The 18,048-nt window shown below is 40.0% G+C and overlaps 2 protein-coding genes across 2 annotated transcripts; both read left to right on the top strand.

Moving 5' to 3' along the window:
- Positions 1–2,699: 2,699 nt before the first annotated feature.
- LOC122663204 (arabinogalactan protein 1-like) lies at positions 2,700–3,182 on the top strand. The gene has a single exon (XM_043858905.1). It carries the CDS (start codon positions 2,700–2,702, stop codon positions 3,180–3,182), a length of 483 nt encoding a protein of 160 aa, XP_043714840.1.
- A 480-nt stretch (positions 3,183–3,662) lies between these two features.
- On the top strand, positions 3,663–8,157 carry LOC122661599 (protein DETOXIFICATION 27-like). The gene is made up of 8 exons (XM_043857049.1): positions 3,663–3,934; positions 4,036–4,577; positions 4,667–4,753; positions 4,864–4,920; positions 6,785–7,023; positions 7,102–7,220; positions 7,503–7,589; positions 8,060–8,157. Exons 1-8 carry the CDS (start codon positions 3,701–3,703, stop codon positions 8,108–8,110), a joined length of 1,416 nt encoding a protein of 471 aa, XP_043712984.1. The 5' UTR covers positions 3,663–3,700; the 3' UTR covers positions 8,111–8,157.
- The last annotated feature ends 9,891 nt before the right edge of the window (positions 8,158–18,048 follow it).

Genomic DNA, 18,048 nt, shown 5'->3' with positions numbered 1-18,048 from the left:
AGTCCATCTTAGAAAGAAGCTGAGCAATATCAATAGTGTCATCTCATGGAATCAAAAGTCTTGTTGATGTCCAGCTTAAGGAGGATAGAAGTTTGATGATTCTTCCTATCAAAGCCCCTAACAATTTCATGACATATGAGGATACTATCAGCAATGTTCCTATGAAGGATGAAAGCTGTTCAGGATTTGGGTCCTCTGTAGCACGACATGGTGTGTAGCGCACCATTCGACAACCCGCAGTACTCGGGCACGCAGCCCAATATATAGGCGGGGTGTTGGATTGCGTGCCCAAGCACTATGGACCGTTGGATATGTGTTACACACCATGTCGCGCTACAAAGGAGCCCAACGCAGCTGTTTGATTATATCTAACAAGAGTATCAATAACCAACTTTAATTTGTTCGCAATTATTTTTGCAATAAACTTGTAAAGGAGTTTTCCAAGAGAAATGAGGTGAAAAGAAGACCAAGTCAGCCAGCTCATGCTTAGGAACAAGATAGATAAAAGTCTGATTGATACTTCTAACCATGGACGGATTGAAGAAGAAACTACAAACTGCCTTAATAAGATCTTCTTTAACAATATCCTAGGCAGCAAGGAAGAAACCGTAGCTAAAGGCATCAAGATCAAAAGCTTTTTCAGCCTTATGGGATTTTATAGCAACCATAATCTCCTTCTCAGTAGGAACAGAAGAGGGAACCCTCTTAAGGTCAGACGGGACCATTGCAGAAGGAATTTCATCCAGAATAAGAGCAATGGGACTTAGGATGGAATGATTAAACTGGTTAAAATAAAAGAAGAGACAAAAGCGGTTTTAATCACTTTCGGACCAGAAAACAAGGAGCTCTTAGAGTCTCAAAGACAGTAAATAGAATTAAGACTTTGTTTACCACTCATAAATTTATGAAAATATGTAGGATTAGAGTCCCAAGGGTTAATCACTTGATTCCGAACTTTTGTTTATAAAAATTCTATTCCTATTTAAGGTCACCCAACCTAAAAGAAACAGACCTCTCCTTTTCAGCTAAGCTCTGATCAGAAAGATGACCTACCGATATCAACAGCCTGAGAAATATTTCCTACAATATTTTTGATCCAAAATTTCAAAGCATGCTTAATAGATTTCAATTTTTTAGCAAAGTTGGAAAAAATAAAACATAATTATAATTTGGAAAAAAGAACGCTGCTTGGTCACGTGGTTTCTGCCCAATCTTTCCTAAAATAATAAAAAAAATCCCATTTATGTTAATACCCCACCCGTCGTCATTGGCCCCCCAAGCTGATGCGGAGGCTACACAGTCAAGCAGTGATCTCTTGCCCTTATAATTTATTATCAGATGGAAAAAGGTTACCCATAAATATTATTATATCTTTCATTATCATCTATTAATGGGTACCAGCTTCAATGCGACCCCGTGATATCCTCAAATTTCAGAGCTAGATTGCGACTGTGATCATCTTAAGTTAAATCTCTTTGTTCAAAATTCAAACATGATGTCGATCCAGGGCTTGCCCTGGTGGTTCGCTACTTCCTTGGGAGAATTACGCCAGGCGATTGATCGGTGGTTCAAGTCTCCTTAGCTACTCCCTTGGGAGAATTGCGCCAGGCAATTGATCGATGGTTCAAGTCTCCTTAGCGACACCTAATCCACATTTAATTGCTTTCCAAGAAGTGGAGCCTTTGGGTACCATATTTGACCCCTTATGGGTCCCCTCATTGCCTCCTTTTGGGGTCCTGTTGAGGTTGATCGCCGGTGGGCCTTTGAATTGCACAAAAAAAAAAAAGAAGTTCAAACATGATTATAATTTACTATAATGAAATATAGTAATTTATATATTATTTAATTGCAGGTATTATTTGTATGGATTAACGTTCCAATCCCATATACAGACAGGGGAACCAAACAAAACACCTGTCCACGGTTGTCGTTTTCTCTACTTCCCCATTTTTTCTAAAATATTTCCTCCCAACCAATCAGACTATCCAACACTGATTCTCTGTAACGGCTAGTATTGCTTTCATATTTTTGGTCATCGATTTCTTCTTGGTTACTTATATTATTGAGTTCTATTGGGAGTAGTTGTTTGAAAGGTAACGCGGAGACTAGATTAGGAAAAAAAATAAGTGAAAAATCACAAGATGAAAACGAAAGAAAACGATTGGAGACGCGTGAAGGAAACCCAAAAACACAAAACCCAATTAATAGGAAGGGTTGTTGTAGGGAAATTTCCTTGGAATTTTGAAATTTTCAAGCAAAAAAATGCTAAAAGACTAGTTCCAGAGAGATTATATGATAGGAAAGATAGAGGTAGAAGAAGAAGCTCAGGTGAGACAGCATAGCTTAGCCGCCTTCTTTGAATTCCTGTGCTGTGGTGACTTGTGAGCACAGATACGTAAATACACAAATGACTTTTTTAGAATTTCAGAGGAAGCTTTCCTCCCTCTTCCTCCTTCCACCATTCATCATTGGAGTGAATAAAGAATAATTCCACGCAGTGTCAAAAAGTCTAGAATCGACTTTCCCTCTCCTTTATATCTCCCCCTTCCTTTCTCACTTTCCCTTCACTGCAACTTTTCTTCTCAGTTTTCAGATAAAAAAAAATCCTATTTTTTCTCTTCTCCTTTCCTTTCCTTTCCACATTTCTCTCAATCTTCCATTTAAAGGTTTGATTAATAACAATCTTCAAGCATACGAAGATGGGTCTCTCTAGTTTCATGGCTGTTGTTCTGATGTTGAGCTTGTTGACGGGTTCTTCTATCGCTCAGGCACCTGGATCCTCTCCCAGAGTCGCTCCAGTAGCCGCTCCGACAACCCCTGTTCCGGCTTCTGCTCCCGCTTCGCCGACTCCTGCACCAACGGTTTCATCCCGGTCACCGACACCTGCACCTTCACCTTCCATGGCTACACCGACACCCACTCCCTCTCCCGCTCCCGCTCCCGCATCATCTCCCAAAACCGCTCCCGCTCCCGCTCCCGTGTCAAAATCGCCTGAGATGGCTCCATCTCCAACTACAAGCATCGCCTCACCTCCCACTCCACCTGGCTCTTCTTCTGGTTCACCTACACAGAGTCCAGCAGGGTCGACAACTCCTTCTTCAGGCGCTCATGGTTCACTCAACAGAGTTGCAGTTCTGGGTTCTGCTATTATTGGCACCTTCGCTTTTGCCTTGTTGATCTAAGACTCCATTACCATTCATTTTCTCACAGGATTTCTTTTGTATTTTATTTGACTTTTTTTTTTAGTACTTATTTTGCGGTTAAATTTCTTGTGTTTATTCATGGATGTACGGCGATGATTCATTTGAGTTGATTCATTTTTATATTTGTAGATCTGATGGTAATGGTTGTGGATGAATCACATTGTATACAGAAATCATTTTAATAAAGCAATTTTTACCCCCTTTATACATTTTTGGCTTTCGAGTTCTGATCATCCTTCTTGAAATTTCCTTCAATGAAATTGAGATTGAGATACAGAGGGATAGAGAGGAATTAGCTCAGGCTAAAGTTACAGTTGAAACATCTTCAATCATAGATTGAGCACCTTTGTGTTGCTTTAGAGGATGCAAAGGCAAACAATAATGGGACTTACCCACCTGGCAACAAATGTTTCATTTTCATAGTTCAGTCCAAAACTGAACTTTACCTTTTAAACGAGAGGTGGAAGCAGGAAAACCCTCAACCTCCATAGAGAGAGATGAGGGAAGAGGAGATCCCTCTATTAGCAGAGGGAAGCGATTCTGTGATCCAAAGGATATGGGTAGAATCGAAACGGATATGGCAGATCGCAGGTCCCGCTATTTTCAGCCGTGTAGCCTTGTACGCCATGACTCTAATAAGTCAAGCATTTGCAGGACACTTGGGGAATCTCGACCTTGCTGCAATCTCCATTGCTTCCACTGTTATCATCTCCATCAGTTTCGGATTCTTGGTACTGTTCTTTTCTTCATTTCCCGTTTTCTTTCACTACATTTTTAATCTATCCCTCTCGATCTATTGCTTCTGAATTGATGAAACGAAGAATTTGTTTAGTTGGGTATGGCAAGCGCGTTGGAGACTCTGTGTGGTCAAGCCTACGGCGCCAAACAGTACCACATGTTGGGGATTTATCTGCAACGTTCTTGGATTGTTCTGTTTCTCTTTGCGATCCTGCTCTTGCCCATATTCGTCTTCGCCACTCCCATCTTGAAGTTAACTGGGCAGACTATAGAAGTTGCAGAGAAATCAGGAAAGGTGGCTCTTTGGCTGATTCCGCTTCATTTTTCCTGTGTGTTTCAATTCACAATTCAGAGATTTCTGCAGTGCCAGCTTAAGACCTCTGTAATTGCGTGGGTCTCAGGGTTAGCTTTTGCCGTCCATGTGTTTGTTAGTTGGTTCTTCGTCTATAGGCTTAGGGTCGGCATAGTTGGAATTGCAATTATTCTTGATTGCTCATGGTGGTTAACGGTTCTGGGACTTTTTGTGTATACGATTTGTGGAGAATGTCGTCTCACATGGACCGGCTTCTCTTCCGAAGCGTTTGTTGGGCTTTGGCAATTTCTCAAACTCTCCACTGCTTCTGGGATCATGTTATGGTATGATTGCTCTCTGTATTTCTGTCTCTAAAGAAACCAGAGAGCATTTTGGATCTGAAATTTTTAATCAATGATTTGTGGAATTGCAGCTTGGAGAACGTTTATTATAGAATGTTGATCATAGTGAGTGGGTTTCTGGAGAAAAATGATGTAGCACTAGATGCCCTTTCTATCTGGTTAGGATCATCTCCTCCTGAACTGTTGGAATTTTATTTCTTTACAACTTCTTGTTTCCCATTTCCTTACAATTTCTTGTTAAAGTCTGGATGTTGATGTTGTTTTGCAGCATGACCATCTTTGGGTGTGAGTCCATGATCCCTCTTGGGTTCTTAGCTGCAACAGGGTAACCTCTCTCTCTCTCTCTCTCTCTCTCTCTCTCACACACACACACACACACACATTACTGATTTCTTTGAATTCTTCCTGTATGTGCAATGGAAATCAGCTTTCAAAGAAGGAAATCGCTTTCCTCTTCAAAGACTAATGAGATGAGATGAGACTTGAGTATGAAAGAAACAAATAGAAGACTCTTGACTTAGTGATGCTGCTTCGTCCTCCCATTTCTGCCATTATAGATCCTGGGAGAGAGACTCATTCAAAGTGAGGGGATTGTACCTTAAGATTGGATCTTTCCCAACCTCCAAGCCCCAAGTGGTCACCGACCATAGAAAATCATAGAAAAGGGTCCCCTCCTCAACTCCTGCATAGCTTGAAAAATATCTCCTGCAAATTATCTTCTAGAAAAAGAAGATTAAAACAAAAAGAACAGGTGAAAATTGATAGAAAACGGGACCTTCGAAGCTATTTTTTCACGTTTGTCTTCACACGGCAACTTCTCCATAACGATTGGATTAGAGAATTTATTGCTTGGGGTTTCAATAGAATAGGTTGACGATCCAAAGCTAGATCGGAAGGTTGCGGTGCAATACTTATCTTAAATAGTTGTCCACAGGTTGTGATAGGAATGCCAGTTTTGGCCCGGCGAGCTCTAGCCCGACTGGACCTAAGCTGACAGGCTGGGCTGGACCTGGGCTGAGGACAAAGCTCGTTCTAACCAAGGCTGGCTGGTCTAGGATGGGTTGAGCCTGACAGGGCTGGCTTGGGTTTAGTTAAGAGGATCTAGGGTTGGGCTGGGGTTTTAGATTTGCCTAGGTGCCCTAGACCAGCCCGGTTGCAATCCTAGGTTGGGTTTGGTTGTTGAGGGTTATTTTGTAGTTTGGGTTGTTAGCTGTTTTGGAAAGGCCGTTAAAAGCTCATAGGACTTGAAGGTTGACAGGTTCCGGTTCCTCTCCAGGGAGCTCAGCACCCAGGGCACGCCCAGGGAGCATCCAAGGGTGGGGCTGTGTTGCAAACATCTCGGTGCATGCCTAGGGATGTGTGCAGCACAGCCCAACGGTTAGATGCTCCCTGGAGACGAGTTCAATGGAGGTTTACAGGGGGTAATTTTGGAAATTGTAACTTTTTGTTTTTATTTTCTATAAATTGTTAAGGCAGAAGTTTTGATACACGGTCGTGCTTGTACATGGCCTATATGAAGTACTGGCAGATGGGCATAAATGCCCATCCGAAATGACCATAAAGGCCCCCCCCCCCGCCCCCTATTGAATGCATTGATGCACAGAATCTACTGTGTACCAATACCTTCCCCAATTGTTAATGATAGAGGGTTATTAGGGTTACAACAATTCCTTGCAAACAGAGAGAGGTGTAGTAAGGAAGAGAATGTTTACCCCTTTTCTCCAGTGTTAGTGAAATTGCTCTCATATCTCTGTGGATGTAGGCACTCTGTCGAACCACATATATCCATACGTTATGTGATTGTGTTTCTTTCTATTTCAGTGTATTTTCTACATTGTGAATAGGTTTCGTTTCCACATTGGATTGTATATATCTCATCACAATGGTTTATGGGCTAAGCTTGAGATAGGCCAAAATTGAAATATTTTCGAGCCGAGCTAAGACCAGCCCGGCTCAATCGAACCAAATTTCGGCCTTTGTGATCTGATCTTCAACTAGATTGGCCCTCCCTAAACTATTTGGGTCTTTGATATCTTGTTCCAATCCACAATTGGGGCTTACATATGGTGGTCTAAATGCCCAGTTTAAAAGCACAAGTAGGGAAGGAAATCACCTCATGAAACACATCAGATGAAAGAAGTAACAGTTCCATGCTTAATTGATGAACCCTTTTTCTGTTAAATACTCAGTGTACGAGTAGCAAACGACCTTGGAGCAGGAAACTCTAAAGGTGCCAAGTTTGCATCAACAGTGTCGGTGGTGACTTCCCTGGTGGTGGCCCTCTTCTTTTTTATCTTGATCTTGGCTTTCCACAACAGGATTGCACTGTTTTTTAGCTCCAATCTTGCAGTAATCAAAGCCGTCAATGAACTCTCGATGCTATTAGCAGTCACCATTCTCGTCAACTGCATTCAACCAGTTCTCTCTGGTGAGGCAACCTCTCTCAATGAAATTGAAATTCTAGAATAGCATGATATCTTATCATGAGAGTTTTGTTTCTGTTTAGGGGTTGCCATTGGATCAGGATGGCAGACTAGGGTGGCTTACATAAACATTGGATGCTACTACTTCATTGGGGTTCCTTTGGGAATTCTGCTGGGTTGGGTCTTCAACTCTGGTATTATGGTATGTTAATATTGTCATAGTTAAAACAGTAGAGAGACAAATTAAAGCCACTCCACTGCCGAGCTGCCCGTCCTGCCGTGCTGCGCAGACACAGCAAGGCGTGCAATGACCGCCTTATCCTCACTCGGGCAGGGGTAAGGCGGTCATTGCACTCCTTGCTGTGTCTGTGTTGCACGGCGCAGGATGGGCAGCTCGGCAGTAGAGGATCCAAATTGTCCTTGCAAACCAGTGAACCAACCTCATTAATCCTCTTCTTCTTGCTGTTGATATTAATATGAATAGGGAATCTGGATTGGGATGATTGGTGGTACTGTGGTTCAAACATTGATATTGATCATCCTCACTATGAGATGCGATTGGGAAGGCGAGGTAAGGGATTCACTAAATTTAGATTACATTTACATATAGCTTCGTTTTGTTGCAAGGGATATTGAAGGGAAGTGAAGTGAAATTTTCAAACCTAAAATAAAAATTTTTGTTATCATTACACCAAATGGTTATGTCACTAACTTCAAATAATTTCTTATTTGGTTATTAAAATATTTCACTTCACTTTGCATATGAATCTCCATGGATTGGGAGATGTGTCTTTCTCCTCCATGTGTACTCTACACATTATATGAATAAATTTCTCCACCCCCTCAATGTAGGGGGTTGGTGGTTTTTACACTTTACACAAAAAAAAAGAAGTCATTTTTAAGTTTAAAAATTTGCACTTCTTTTCCCTTTAGTTTCCCTTGCAAGTTGCAACCAAACGGAGCATTTTAATCGTTTCTCACTTTTTTTTTTAATAATCTGAATGGATATGATGACATCTATTTTCTGGATTACATTCACAGGCCCAGAAAGCGACCAGTCATATGGAGAAAAATGAAGTCTTTCAACAATGATAAAATGAAGACAGAAATTTCATTATCCATTCATGTAGAGGTTTTTGTTTGCAGAGTGAGTTTTGGAGTGTGGGGTTGGGGGGAGGACTAAACCAATATTAAAAAATTCAGCCCAACTTTAGGTTTTTTAACTATTTTCATGTTAGCTTCTTTTGGTTACAAGGAAAATGCATATATTTTCTTGGAAGTTGAAATGTACTTTAAAGTGAAAGTAGGTTTTTGGGTGTTTGGTTGTAAAAGAAATGCAAATATTTCCATGGGAAATGAAATATATTTTACAAGAAATGAAAATATTTTCCTTCCCTTCACTTCCCCTTCCTCACTTCCCTTACAACCAAATAGAGCCACTGGGACTAGAGGATTTGGGTAAACCAACCAAATGCCCACCATAAATTAAAATTCAACTTTTTCTTTTCAGCTCCATGGTGGTTTCCTAGATAATAGTTAAAGGCCAATCTCTGTATATTTTAAATTAGAGGATAGGAAATTTTAATTCTCCTACATTTTATTAGTGTTGAACTGTTGAAGATGCTTCAGCTTTCTTCCTTATGCAATTAATGTTATAAGACCAAGTAAATAATTTGACTAAAAAATAAGAGAAATTTTCGTTTTAAGACACTTTTACTACAAGCTTATCAAAATGGTCAATCATTTTGACTCATGAGAACAATTGGGTTTTTGAAAACTGAGTAAATTAGTTGTACATCTTATGAAATATTCAAATTCAATGAAATACCTTTATTTATGTACATGTATTCTTGACTTTTTCAATTGTATTCCTAGGTTTTCAAGTTATTCTTTTTTCACCTGGCAAAAACGATTATGGCACAAATTTGACTTGAAGGCAAGGGACCGGACTTGGCTCCTGTCCAGCACTCTGCCCCTGGACAGAGTGAGGCATGAAAAGACCGCCTCACCCCTGCCTGAGCGCCTTGCCCGAGCAAGGGTGAGACGGTCCTTTCATGCCTCACTCTGTCCGGCGCTGCACATGCAGCCCGGGTAGGGTGCTGGACAGGATCTTTTTGACAAGGGACCTTGGTCAATCCACCTTAAAATTTGAGCCTCACCTGATTTTCTATATGATAGATATTTATTGGCAATGCTTTTCATGCATGGCTTGCATAAATGACTAAAACTCACCTGCCTCCCTATAAAGACAGACTCAGTCTTATCCCCATATTTATATTTGGATAAAGTTTTCCTCCACCAATAGAGGACGGTTCATCCACTATCTTATAGGGTTTTAGTATGTTCCCAAAATACCCTATTGATGCCTTTTTCGCCTTCTCTTGCCCTGCGGTGAATGGGATCCCATTCACCATGGGTAGAAAAAAACTCGATCCTTTATATTTGTTTCATGGGAAGTAGTTCTCTATTTGGAGCAATGCTAGCGCCTCCCTAAGTTTATCTCCCTCTTCCAACAATAGAGGGGTAAGTATATCTTTTCATAGGGGGAGGAGAGATATATGCTTAGGGAGGTGCTAGTGTATGCTACGTGTTAGAGACAAATGCACAATCATGAAAAAGAACCCAAGCAAACAATCACACACAATGCAAAGAATATACCGTGTTTCGACAAAATTGCCTACATCCACTTAAGAGAACTAGAGATTTTCCATTATTTTCTGAAAAGCTCTGTACACCACTTTCCAACTCACAAAGTGTTTCCCTTTGCTTGTGACTAGGGTTTTTTACACAAAAACAATATATAGGATAACTCAAAAGCCTAAACCGCACACAATTACAATCCTACCCTAGTACATATAATGGTCCCAAAACATATCCCAATTACAAATAAAGATCCAATTACAATTATGTGAACCCGTAGAATACAACACATATCCAACCCCAACACTACGCTCCCTCTTGTATTATAGATCTCTAATAAATGAGTTTCAAAATATATATTCTTTTCTTTTGGAAATTTGGTTTCCCTCCCACAAGCTTGCTCTTTTATCTTCATGTGTTTTGCTTTTGGGTAATGCATTTTTTGTGTAGGATGTTTTAGTCCCACATTGGAAGTAGATGAGAAAGGAGAGATATATATACATAGTTATGGAAATTATAAGGGACAAGAGGTTTTTAAGGAAAGCATCCCCTCCTCCCATGTGCCAGGTTGGTGGGTGGTCTTGTGTCGAGCCGAGCCGAGTCGAATCAGGTAGTGGCGTAGCGAGGCGTGGTGTGGTGGCTCAGCCCATATATTATCTTTTTGATTCACTGTTGGGCTAGGTTTTGGGCTAGGTCAAATATTAACTTTTTGGACCTCAGTGGGCTTGGACTCGGCCCATGTGGAAAGGAGTTTTCACTTATAAAAACAAGTTGATATGTAACAGAGACACATATATTCATCTATGTCTAGCTGTCCTGTCTAGCTGTCTTTACATAATGGACATATCCATTTGTATGGGTACAATCCTAACCTTGGATTGGGGTTTTTTAATCTAATCCGTTGGAACCAAAAGTCACACCCACACCATGGGGTATCTTTGTTTGGAATCTTTTAATCTACTTCATTTGAACCAATGGACACACTCATTCTATATGGTGCCTTGAAGAGATGCATCCACCTCTATAAATAGAGAAAGGCAATCCTCAAAACGAATTGACTTTCGATTCAATTCATTTCTCTCTCTAATTACATACTGTTATGCTACCTAATTAAAACCAGAACAATGTTTTGTTGATTGAATTTTCCATTTGCATCTATTGTGGCTTGAGCACTTAGACTTACACGTTTGCTATCAGAAGCCAAAGGCTGTTTTATCTTAGAGCCAATTTTGTATTCAAACTAGGTTGCACCAGAGGGGACAAATAGTGACTTTAGGAGAATGCCAAGTGGCACTGTCTCAGCCTACATCAATATTCTCCTACCGAATCAACACAACTGATAAGTTGTCTCATATAAAGTTCCTACTTCATTTTTCTAACACTTCCGAACAAAGTTCGTTTTCCCTTATTTCATTTAGGGGGAGGGTTCTCTCTAAATTCAGATCCTCTCCTACACACATTGAGCGGTTAAGGGAGTTAGCACACAGCCCAAGGATAACACCAGCTATCTGATGTGCATTGGATGCACTGGTGTGCTGGAGATGATCCGGTTCCTCTCTGACTAGGGGCATGGCCCTTGCCCTACACCCAAACATAAGGGGGTGGAATGACCACCACCTCTCCTGGTCGATGCATGTGCATCTCATTGATCGGTGCATTGACGCAGGGGCCATGCGCTTAGACAGAAACCATTTTCTCTTTCATTTATTTGAACATTGAGATTTTTTATTTTTTATTTTTATGTTAAAAAGGAAATTCTATTAATAAGATAAAGAGTGTACAAAAGAGTTACAGTTCCTATTATTTCTATAGTCATTTCTAGACAAGTTGGATAACCAAACAATTATAGAGTTTTCCTTAGTTAGCTGAACAAGAGTATTCTCCTTTACAATAGAATTGAGATCAAGGAGTAGAGAGACTAAAGGCCACTGCCAAGGTTCTTTTCTTGGTTGAGGTATAAAAAGTAGTAATTCCTCTCTCGAGCATCATATTTCCTTTAGTTGTAGATCAAAAAGCTGAGCCTCTCGATTCCCTTCATCATCGTCGTGAGCTCTGGCTCCAGAGAATGATGAGTTACTATTTTTCCTGCATCTGCCAAAATGGGAACTCCTTTGCAGAATGATACAAAAAGCCCATTATGAAGTTTCTAGCCCTGGTTCAGAGGATCCTGCACAACATAAAATAGGAAATTCTGAATATGGTAAAATGCCAATATCATCAAGATCCAGATTGTCCAAAGAAGAATTACTTGAGTGATCAGAATTTTCTAAAATAGGGGGGGGGGGGGGGGGTGGTGGATATGAAGTTCAGAAATCCATCGATTAATTAAACACATTACTTGTCATGGATAAAGTTTTGTTTTTTTAAATAAAACCTTATTTCGAAGATCCCAAATGAAACAGCATGTTATTATGAAAATTGAGAAAAACTATTAAAGTTTGCTTGTCAAAAAACCTATTCTTTAAGAAATAAATACACATAGATTCAAAAGAAGGAAAAGAGAGATGTTCAATTCTTAGTCGTAGAGAGAATCGTTATCGTCTATGGTTCCCTGACCGGTGCGATTCCCTTGTACCTCTCATAAGAGGGATTGGGATCCATCCGAGTCATCTAATCGAACACTCTGCCCGGGTGGGATCCATCCTCCTCTTGTGAGAGACATTAGGGAACCACACCAATCAGGAAACGCATACGATAAAAAATCATCGTACGGATGTGTTGGAATTTTTCAAAATATTGATGTGGACTTTTAGTCCCACATCGGCTATGAAAGGAAAGCTCATTGGGTTTATATGTGTTAGTAGTAAGTAGTTATTATTATCACATGTAATGCTAGAAGAGATTGTACGGTGCACTTGCGAGCGAGGACGGTACTCGTCCGAGCGCGTATGCGTGCGCGTGCATGACGCGCAATGTGGCGCTTTGATGGCACACTTTGCACTTCGTACGTGCGCATCGTCGCAATATGTCGCCTTAATCTTTTCGGGATCGACGGTGTCTGATCAAAGGGTGCTTAGGATCGATCCGACCGTTGGATCGGTGGCTGATCAAAAGAGGAAGGCCTATAAATGGGCCATGAATTCTCTCAGTCCAGATGATCAAAAAATCTCTGATAGCTTCACAGTGTTACTGTCCCTGCAACCAGTAACAGTCCGCCTGATTTATCTTGGGAGGCAGGTTTGCTGCAACCTTTTGCAAGATTAGGAAGATGCAAATACTGTCTTAAGGACAGAACGATTTCGTTCGACTCAGGCCTTCTTTCTGTCCTCTCCTTTTGTTCAGATTTCTAATAGGATGAACATTGAGATGTTATTCTCTTCTTTTGAGGTACCACCAATGGCTTGGTGATAAAGTCTTTTAGCTGTATGACAGTAAAAAAGCCAGGGATTTAACTCCACCACATGTTGGGGCTGGATTGTGACTGGTCCCGTAATGCGTTGATGTGGTTGGTGTGGCAGGGTTGCCCTTAGTCGTTTTCACTTTAAGGTAGTTGAGAGTACCTCAACAAACATTCAACAATAGAAAAGCACTATAAATCTTACGTCTTTAATCTGCTACCCAAAATTCCCTAACATGCATTGGATGGCGGCTACCTCATATTTATAATACAAAATACTAAAGTAGAAGTAGTACACACCAATGTAATGCAATGGTGTTTCCCAAAAAAAAAGTAATGTAAAAACAGTTGTTTTATTTTGGGAAAGAATTTTCTATCTGGGAGCATGATCCTTACATATCGCATGATCCAATGAGAGACCATGTAGAAGCATCAATAGGGATGGTATTTCTATCTTTCATAGTGGGTCGGGTGGTCATTTCGTTGCTTTTGTATCTAGGTGCAAGAGCATATTCTTGAACAAAATTCTTTTTTTTTCTTTTATTTAAAAAAATAAAAAAAAGCTGACTTAATGAAATGACTTCCCCACTCCTCCCTTGGATGCCTGCTTTAAATTATGATATTAAAAAGACTAAAGATTTCATACACGGCCGTGCAAACATACACAACTGTACAAGCATGCACAGTTGTATCCCCTCTCACAAAAAATTAGAAAAATCATAAAAACCCCACCCATATTTAATGTCTTAAAACTCCCACCCTCTCACATGCACGGCTTATACAACCGTGTATGAAAACTTCCCCCTATTAAAAAAGCAAACAATTTTAAAAAGAAAGTATAGTGTGGACGATAAATTATTTATCACAGTAGTCTTTTGGTTTGGGCAGTGAAAGCTCCCTTAGAAAAGAAATTCCCTCAACAAATTTTATTAATAAATATTGTTACATCACCAGCTATTCATCTAGGCTCTGAATGACAATGTTTTTGTTTAAAAAAACTTGTTGATGGTAATTGTGCCATTTGGTTGTACGAAGCTATGATAAATGAATAAAAAAATGGAGATATATTTTTTTTGCACCATGGATCTTAAATGTCGGCCTCCCTATTTATAAATGATCAATATATAATACTTTTAATGTTCTTCTATACCCTATGGACACCATCTCAATCCTCCCTTAACCATGGGTATGAGAGGATAAAAAAAAAATTGAAATGATTTCATGGATAAAGATACAAGGAGAAGAGTTCTATGATTGAGGTTAGCCACAAAATATGTCATGTGACAATTCTATATGACCTTGTCTAAGGAAAGTTAATGTAGTGATTTAATCTACTACATATGCCAAATATCTTTTGTGGAGAGGTTGACACCAAAGTCCTTGCCCACATGTCAATTTTCAACTGAAATAGAAATTTTTCTGTGGCAAGCTAGAGTTTTGAAAAATCCAAGACCTACCATGGAAGAGTGTACAGTAATAGTCAGAGCATCATAAAATTACGTGAAATTTTTTTTTTTTTTGGACATTAGCTAGTCCAAACTATATTAAATTGAATTAGAGTATAAAATTTGACATATAACTAATCCAAACTATATACTCTCTATTGGATTGTCAAAATAGATACATCATTATCATCCATGTGGCACAATGAGGCTCAGCCCTGTCGAAAGGCCTCTCAATATGTTAATGTGTGCATTTGTAGAATATTGGAAGATGATCGATCTTAGACAGCTCATTTTCAATTACTTATGGGTTAAAAACTTCAAGGGAAGGCTTGGCTGCTAGGCTGTGTGGCCTTTGCACCAATGCGTAGGGTCAATGTGGGAGCGCCCAAGGGCATCCAACAAGAGGAGTGTGGCAGTCATTTCATCTGTGGTGATCTGTATGGGCATGCTTGTCAGATCAGCCACCCCAATCTCCTCACATAGGAATGAACTTACAAAGTGTAGTATTTGATTGAAGTAGACTGAAAAAATTTGGCGCTATCTAATGGTTGGAATGGACATATCATTTATCTATGTGATAAAATATATACGTTTTGTTGCTCACTCTCTCTCTGTCCCTTCTGAAAATGACCCCCATATACCTCCCCATCCCACCCTTCCACTGGTGCATGCCGCTAAGGGCAGCGCCGCCCAACCCTCTCCCAAAAAACAAACACTCTTTTTGTGGAATCCACATTCATGCATGAAGAAGAAGTCTTGATTCTAATATATACCTACCATTCATACAATTTGCTGCTGCGAGCTTAATATGAAACCACACAAAGCTTAATTTGAAAGATTTTGAGTCCTCCATCCTTTCAACTTTAGACGCAAACAACTTTAACTTTTTAAATGGTGCCCTATTCCTTTATAACTGGCCACATCATATAATCATGCAATTTTGAACTTGTATACTCTCGATACAGATACTTTAAAAAATTTAATTGACCATAAGAAGGTGGAGACAAACAAATCACATCGAAAGTTGCTAATTTCTTCTCACAAGAAGATGGAGAGAAGAAATCATCTTAAGATTCTCTACTCATTCAGTCTGGAATTATTTGCATGTTCATTTGAATAATTGATCATGTGAAGATGGAGATATGGAACATTTCACTTTCTTATGGAAAAGGGTTTAATCTGCAACTAATAATTAAGGGAGGTTTAATTTTCTTCTCAAATGGCTATTTCTTCCACATGGAATGGTGACTAGTTTTTTTATTTTTCTTTTTTTTGGGTAGAAAGATAGATGACTTGTTTGGCCATTATAATTGGGGGAAAGCTAGTTAAGAATGAAGGTTTCCTTGACTAGTGGTTATTTCTAGTGTGTGGAGGGCTGGTTAATTTAGCCATTTTATCCATTAGAGTCGAGTATGGGAAATCATGGGGTCATTGCAATTGAATCCCATGAAAAATCAAGCATAGGAAATTTCGGTTTTTTTTCTTTCTTTTTTTTAAATTTTATGAAATCAATATCTTTCTTGTCCCATAAAAATTAGAGAAAAGGCAAGAGAAAAAAAAAAAAAAAAGATCTCTACAACCATCTCATGGAAGAGATGGAAGAGAAGGAAACATCCCACACCCAAATGTGCAGTGGAAAGAGATTGAATCGGGATTCTTTCACATCACAAAAATATCAAACCATATAAGATTAACCATAAAAGAGTTTATTAGATTTACTAACTTAAAGAGCCTCAAGTGTTGCTCCTTCTTTGGTTTTTGGTAGGCAAAGGACTATTCATTCAAATGTGTAAAGCCCATGAACTCAGACTTACATAAGGACTGAATCCAGGGAGTGGAAATGGGCCAATCTACCTTGCACATAATTGGTAGAGCCCTCCTGGCCAAATTATCTGCAATCTCATTGCAGTCTTTGGGAGTATGAGAAAAGAAACACTGACTAAAAGAGGGGATCAGGTGCAATACATCATTTATGATTGGAATAACCTCTAAGGAAATACTGCTCTGCTGCTTGTTAGATATGATATGATTTCCAAATTATCGGCTTCAAACCTGACCTTATTCCAACCATCCTTCAAGGCTTGAATCATACCGGTAGTCAGAGCTAAGGCTACTCCCACTACAACTGAATTGAAATCACCAGGCTCTGAAATTGTTCGAACAGGCCTCCCCAAATGATCTCTGATTATGATTCCAATCCCACCTTTAACCTGGTCCTTCCCAAGTGATGCATCACTGTTTACCTTCACCCAACCTTCCTCTAGGGGAATCCACTTTGGCTTCTGTTGCTGGAACTAGTTGTTCATATCAGAAACTTGCTCCTTCGTGGGCTTTTGAGCTTTCAGAAACTCAGCAGTAGCTGCCTGGGCTTTGGCTATAACCTCCATGGGGGAATATTGCTTGCCATTAAATACCAAATCATTCCTAGCCAGCCAAATGGACCAGGCTAGGAAACTACACAAGCTCAACGACTCCTTTCTCTCTTTCTTTCCAAGGGAAGAAAAGGCATCCCAACTATTAATCCAATTACCAATAGTTATAGAATGAGGGGAGAACACCTGTGAGAGATAGCTGCCAAACCATATTGCCCGAGCAAAATCATAGGAAAATAGGATGTGTTCGATAGACTCTGGCGCCCTTCCACATCTGGGGCAAGTAGGATCCAAAGGCACATGTCTCCTTTGCAGAGCAACCCCTGTTGCCAATCCTCCAGCTCAAGCTTTCCATAAGAATGGTCGGATTTTTAGTAGCGTGGGGCAATTCCAAATATTCCTCCAATCTATATTCGGGCTTGCAGCATGACTTGCTCTAGTGGTTGAAGAGGAAGGTCTTCGAGTCTGGTTGGCATCCTCCCTATTACATAACAGATGATACGCTGTTTTAACACTAAAACAACCATTTTTAGAAGCACCCCATTTTAGCACATCAGTTTTGGGGAATAAAGAGAGGGGAATGCTCAATATAGCCTCAACATCCTATTGCTGAAAATACTGCAGAACAATTTCCTTATTCCAGCATCTATTACCTTGGTCGATCAACTCCTCCACCCACTGTAAAGTGCAATCATCAAGTTTAAACCCCCTGATTCTAAAATCTACACTAGAAGGCACCCAGTTATCCTCCCAAATTCGAATCTGAGACCCTATTTCTACTTGCCAAATCAGCCCCAATTTTTGCACCTCCCTTCCTTCCGTAATACTTCTCCAAGCCCAAGAGCCTTGAGTACCCACCACTGCCCTCAAAAAATCTGTATTTGGGTAATATATGGATTTCATAAAAGTTGCCCAGTGTGAGTTAGGATCACTAAAGAGGCGCCAAGCAACTTTGGCTAGCATAGCCTTGTTGTGTAACCTTGCATCCCTGAAACCCAAACCACCTACCGTCTTGGATCTACATAGTTTCTTCCAACCAATCCAATGAATATTCTTCCTTCCTTCCACGCTTCCCCAATACAAGTCACTGGCCGCAGAGTTTAGTCTCTCATGATGAGTAATAGGGAGTTTGAAGTGGGCAGATGCATAGGAGTTAATTGAAAAAACTTTTGATTTCAGCAGAATCTCTTTGCCATCCGGGGAGAGAAATTGGTTCTTCCAGACCTGCACAAGCTC

This window comes from Telopea speciosissima, chromosome 5 (genome assembly GCF_018873765.1).
Source record: "Telopea speciosissima isolate NSW1024214 ecotype Mountain lineage chromosome 5, Tspe_v1, whole genome shotgun sequence".
Taxonomy (NCBI): Eukaryota; Viridiplantae; Streptophyta; class Magnoliopsida; order Proteales; family Proteaceae; genus Telopea; species Telopea speciosissima.
Note: the sequence above shows the minus strand (reverse complement) of the source record. Positions and strands in the feature narration are given on the sequence as shown.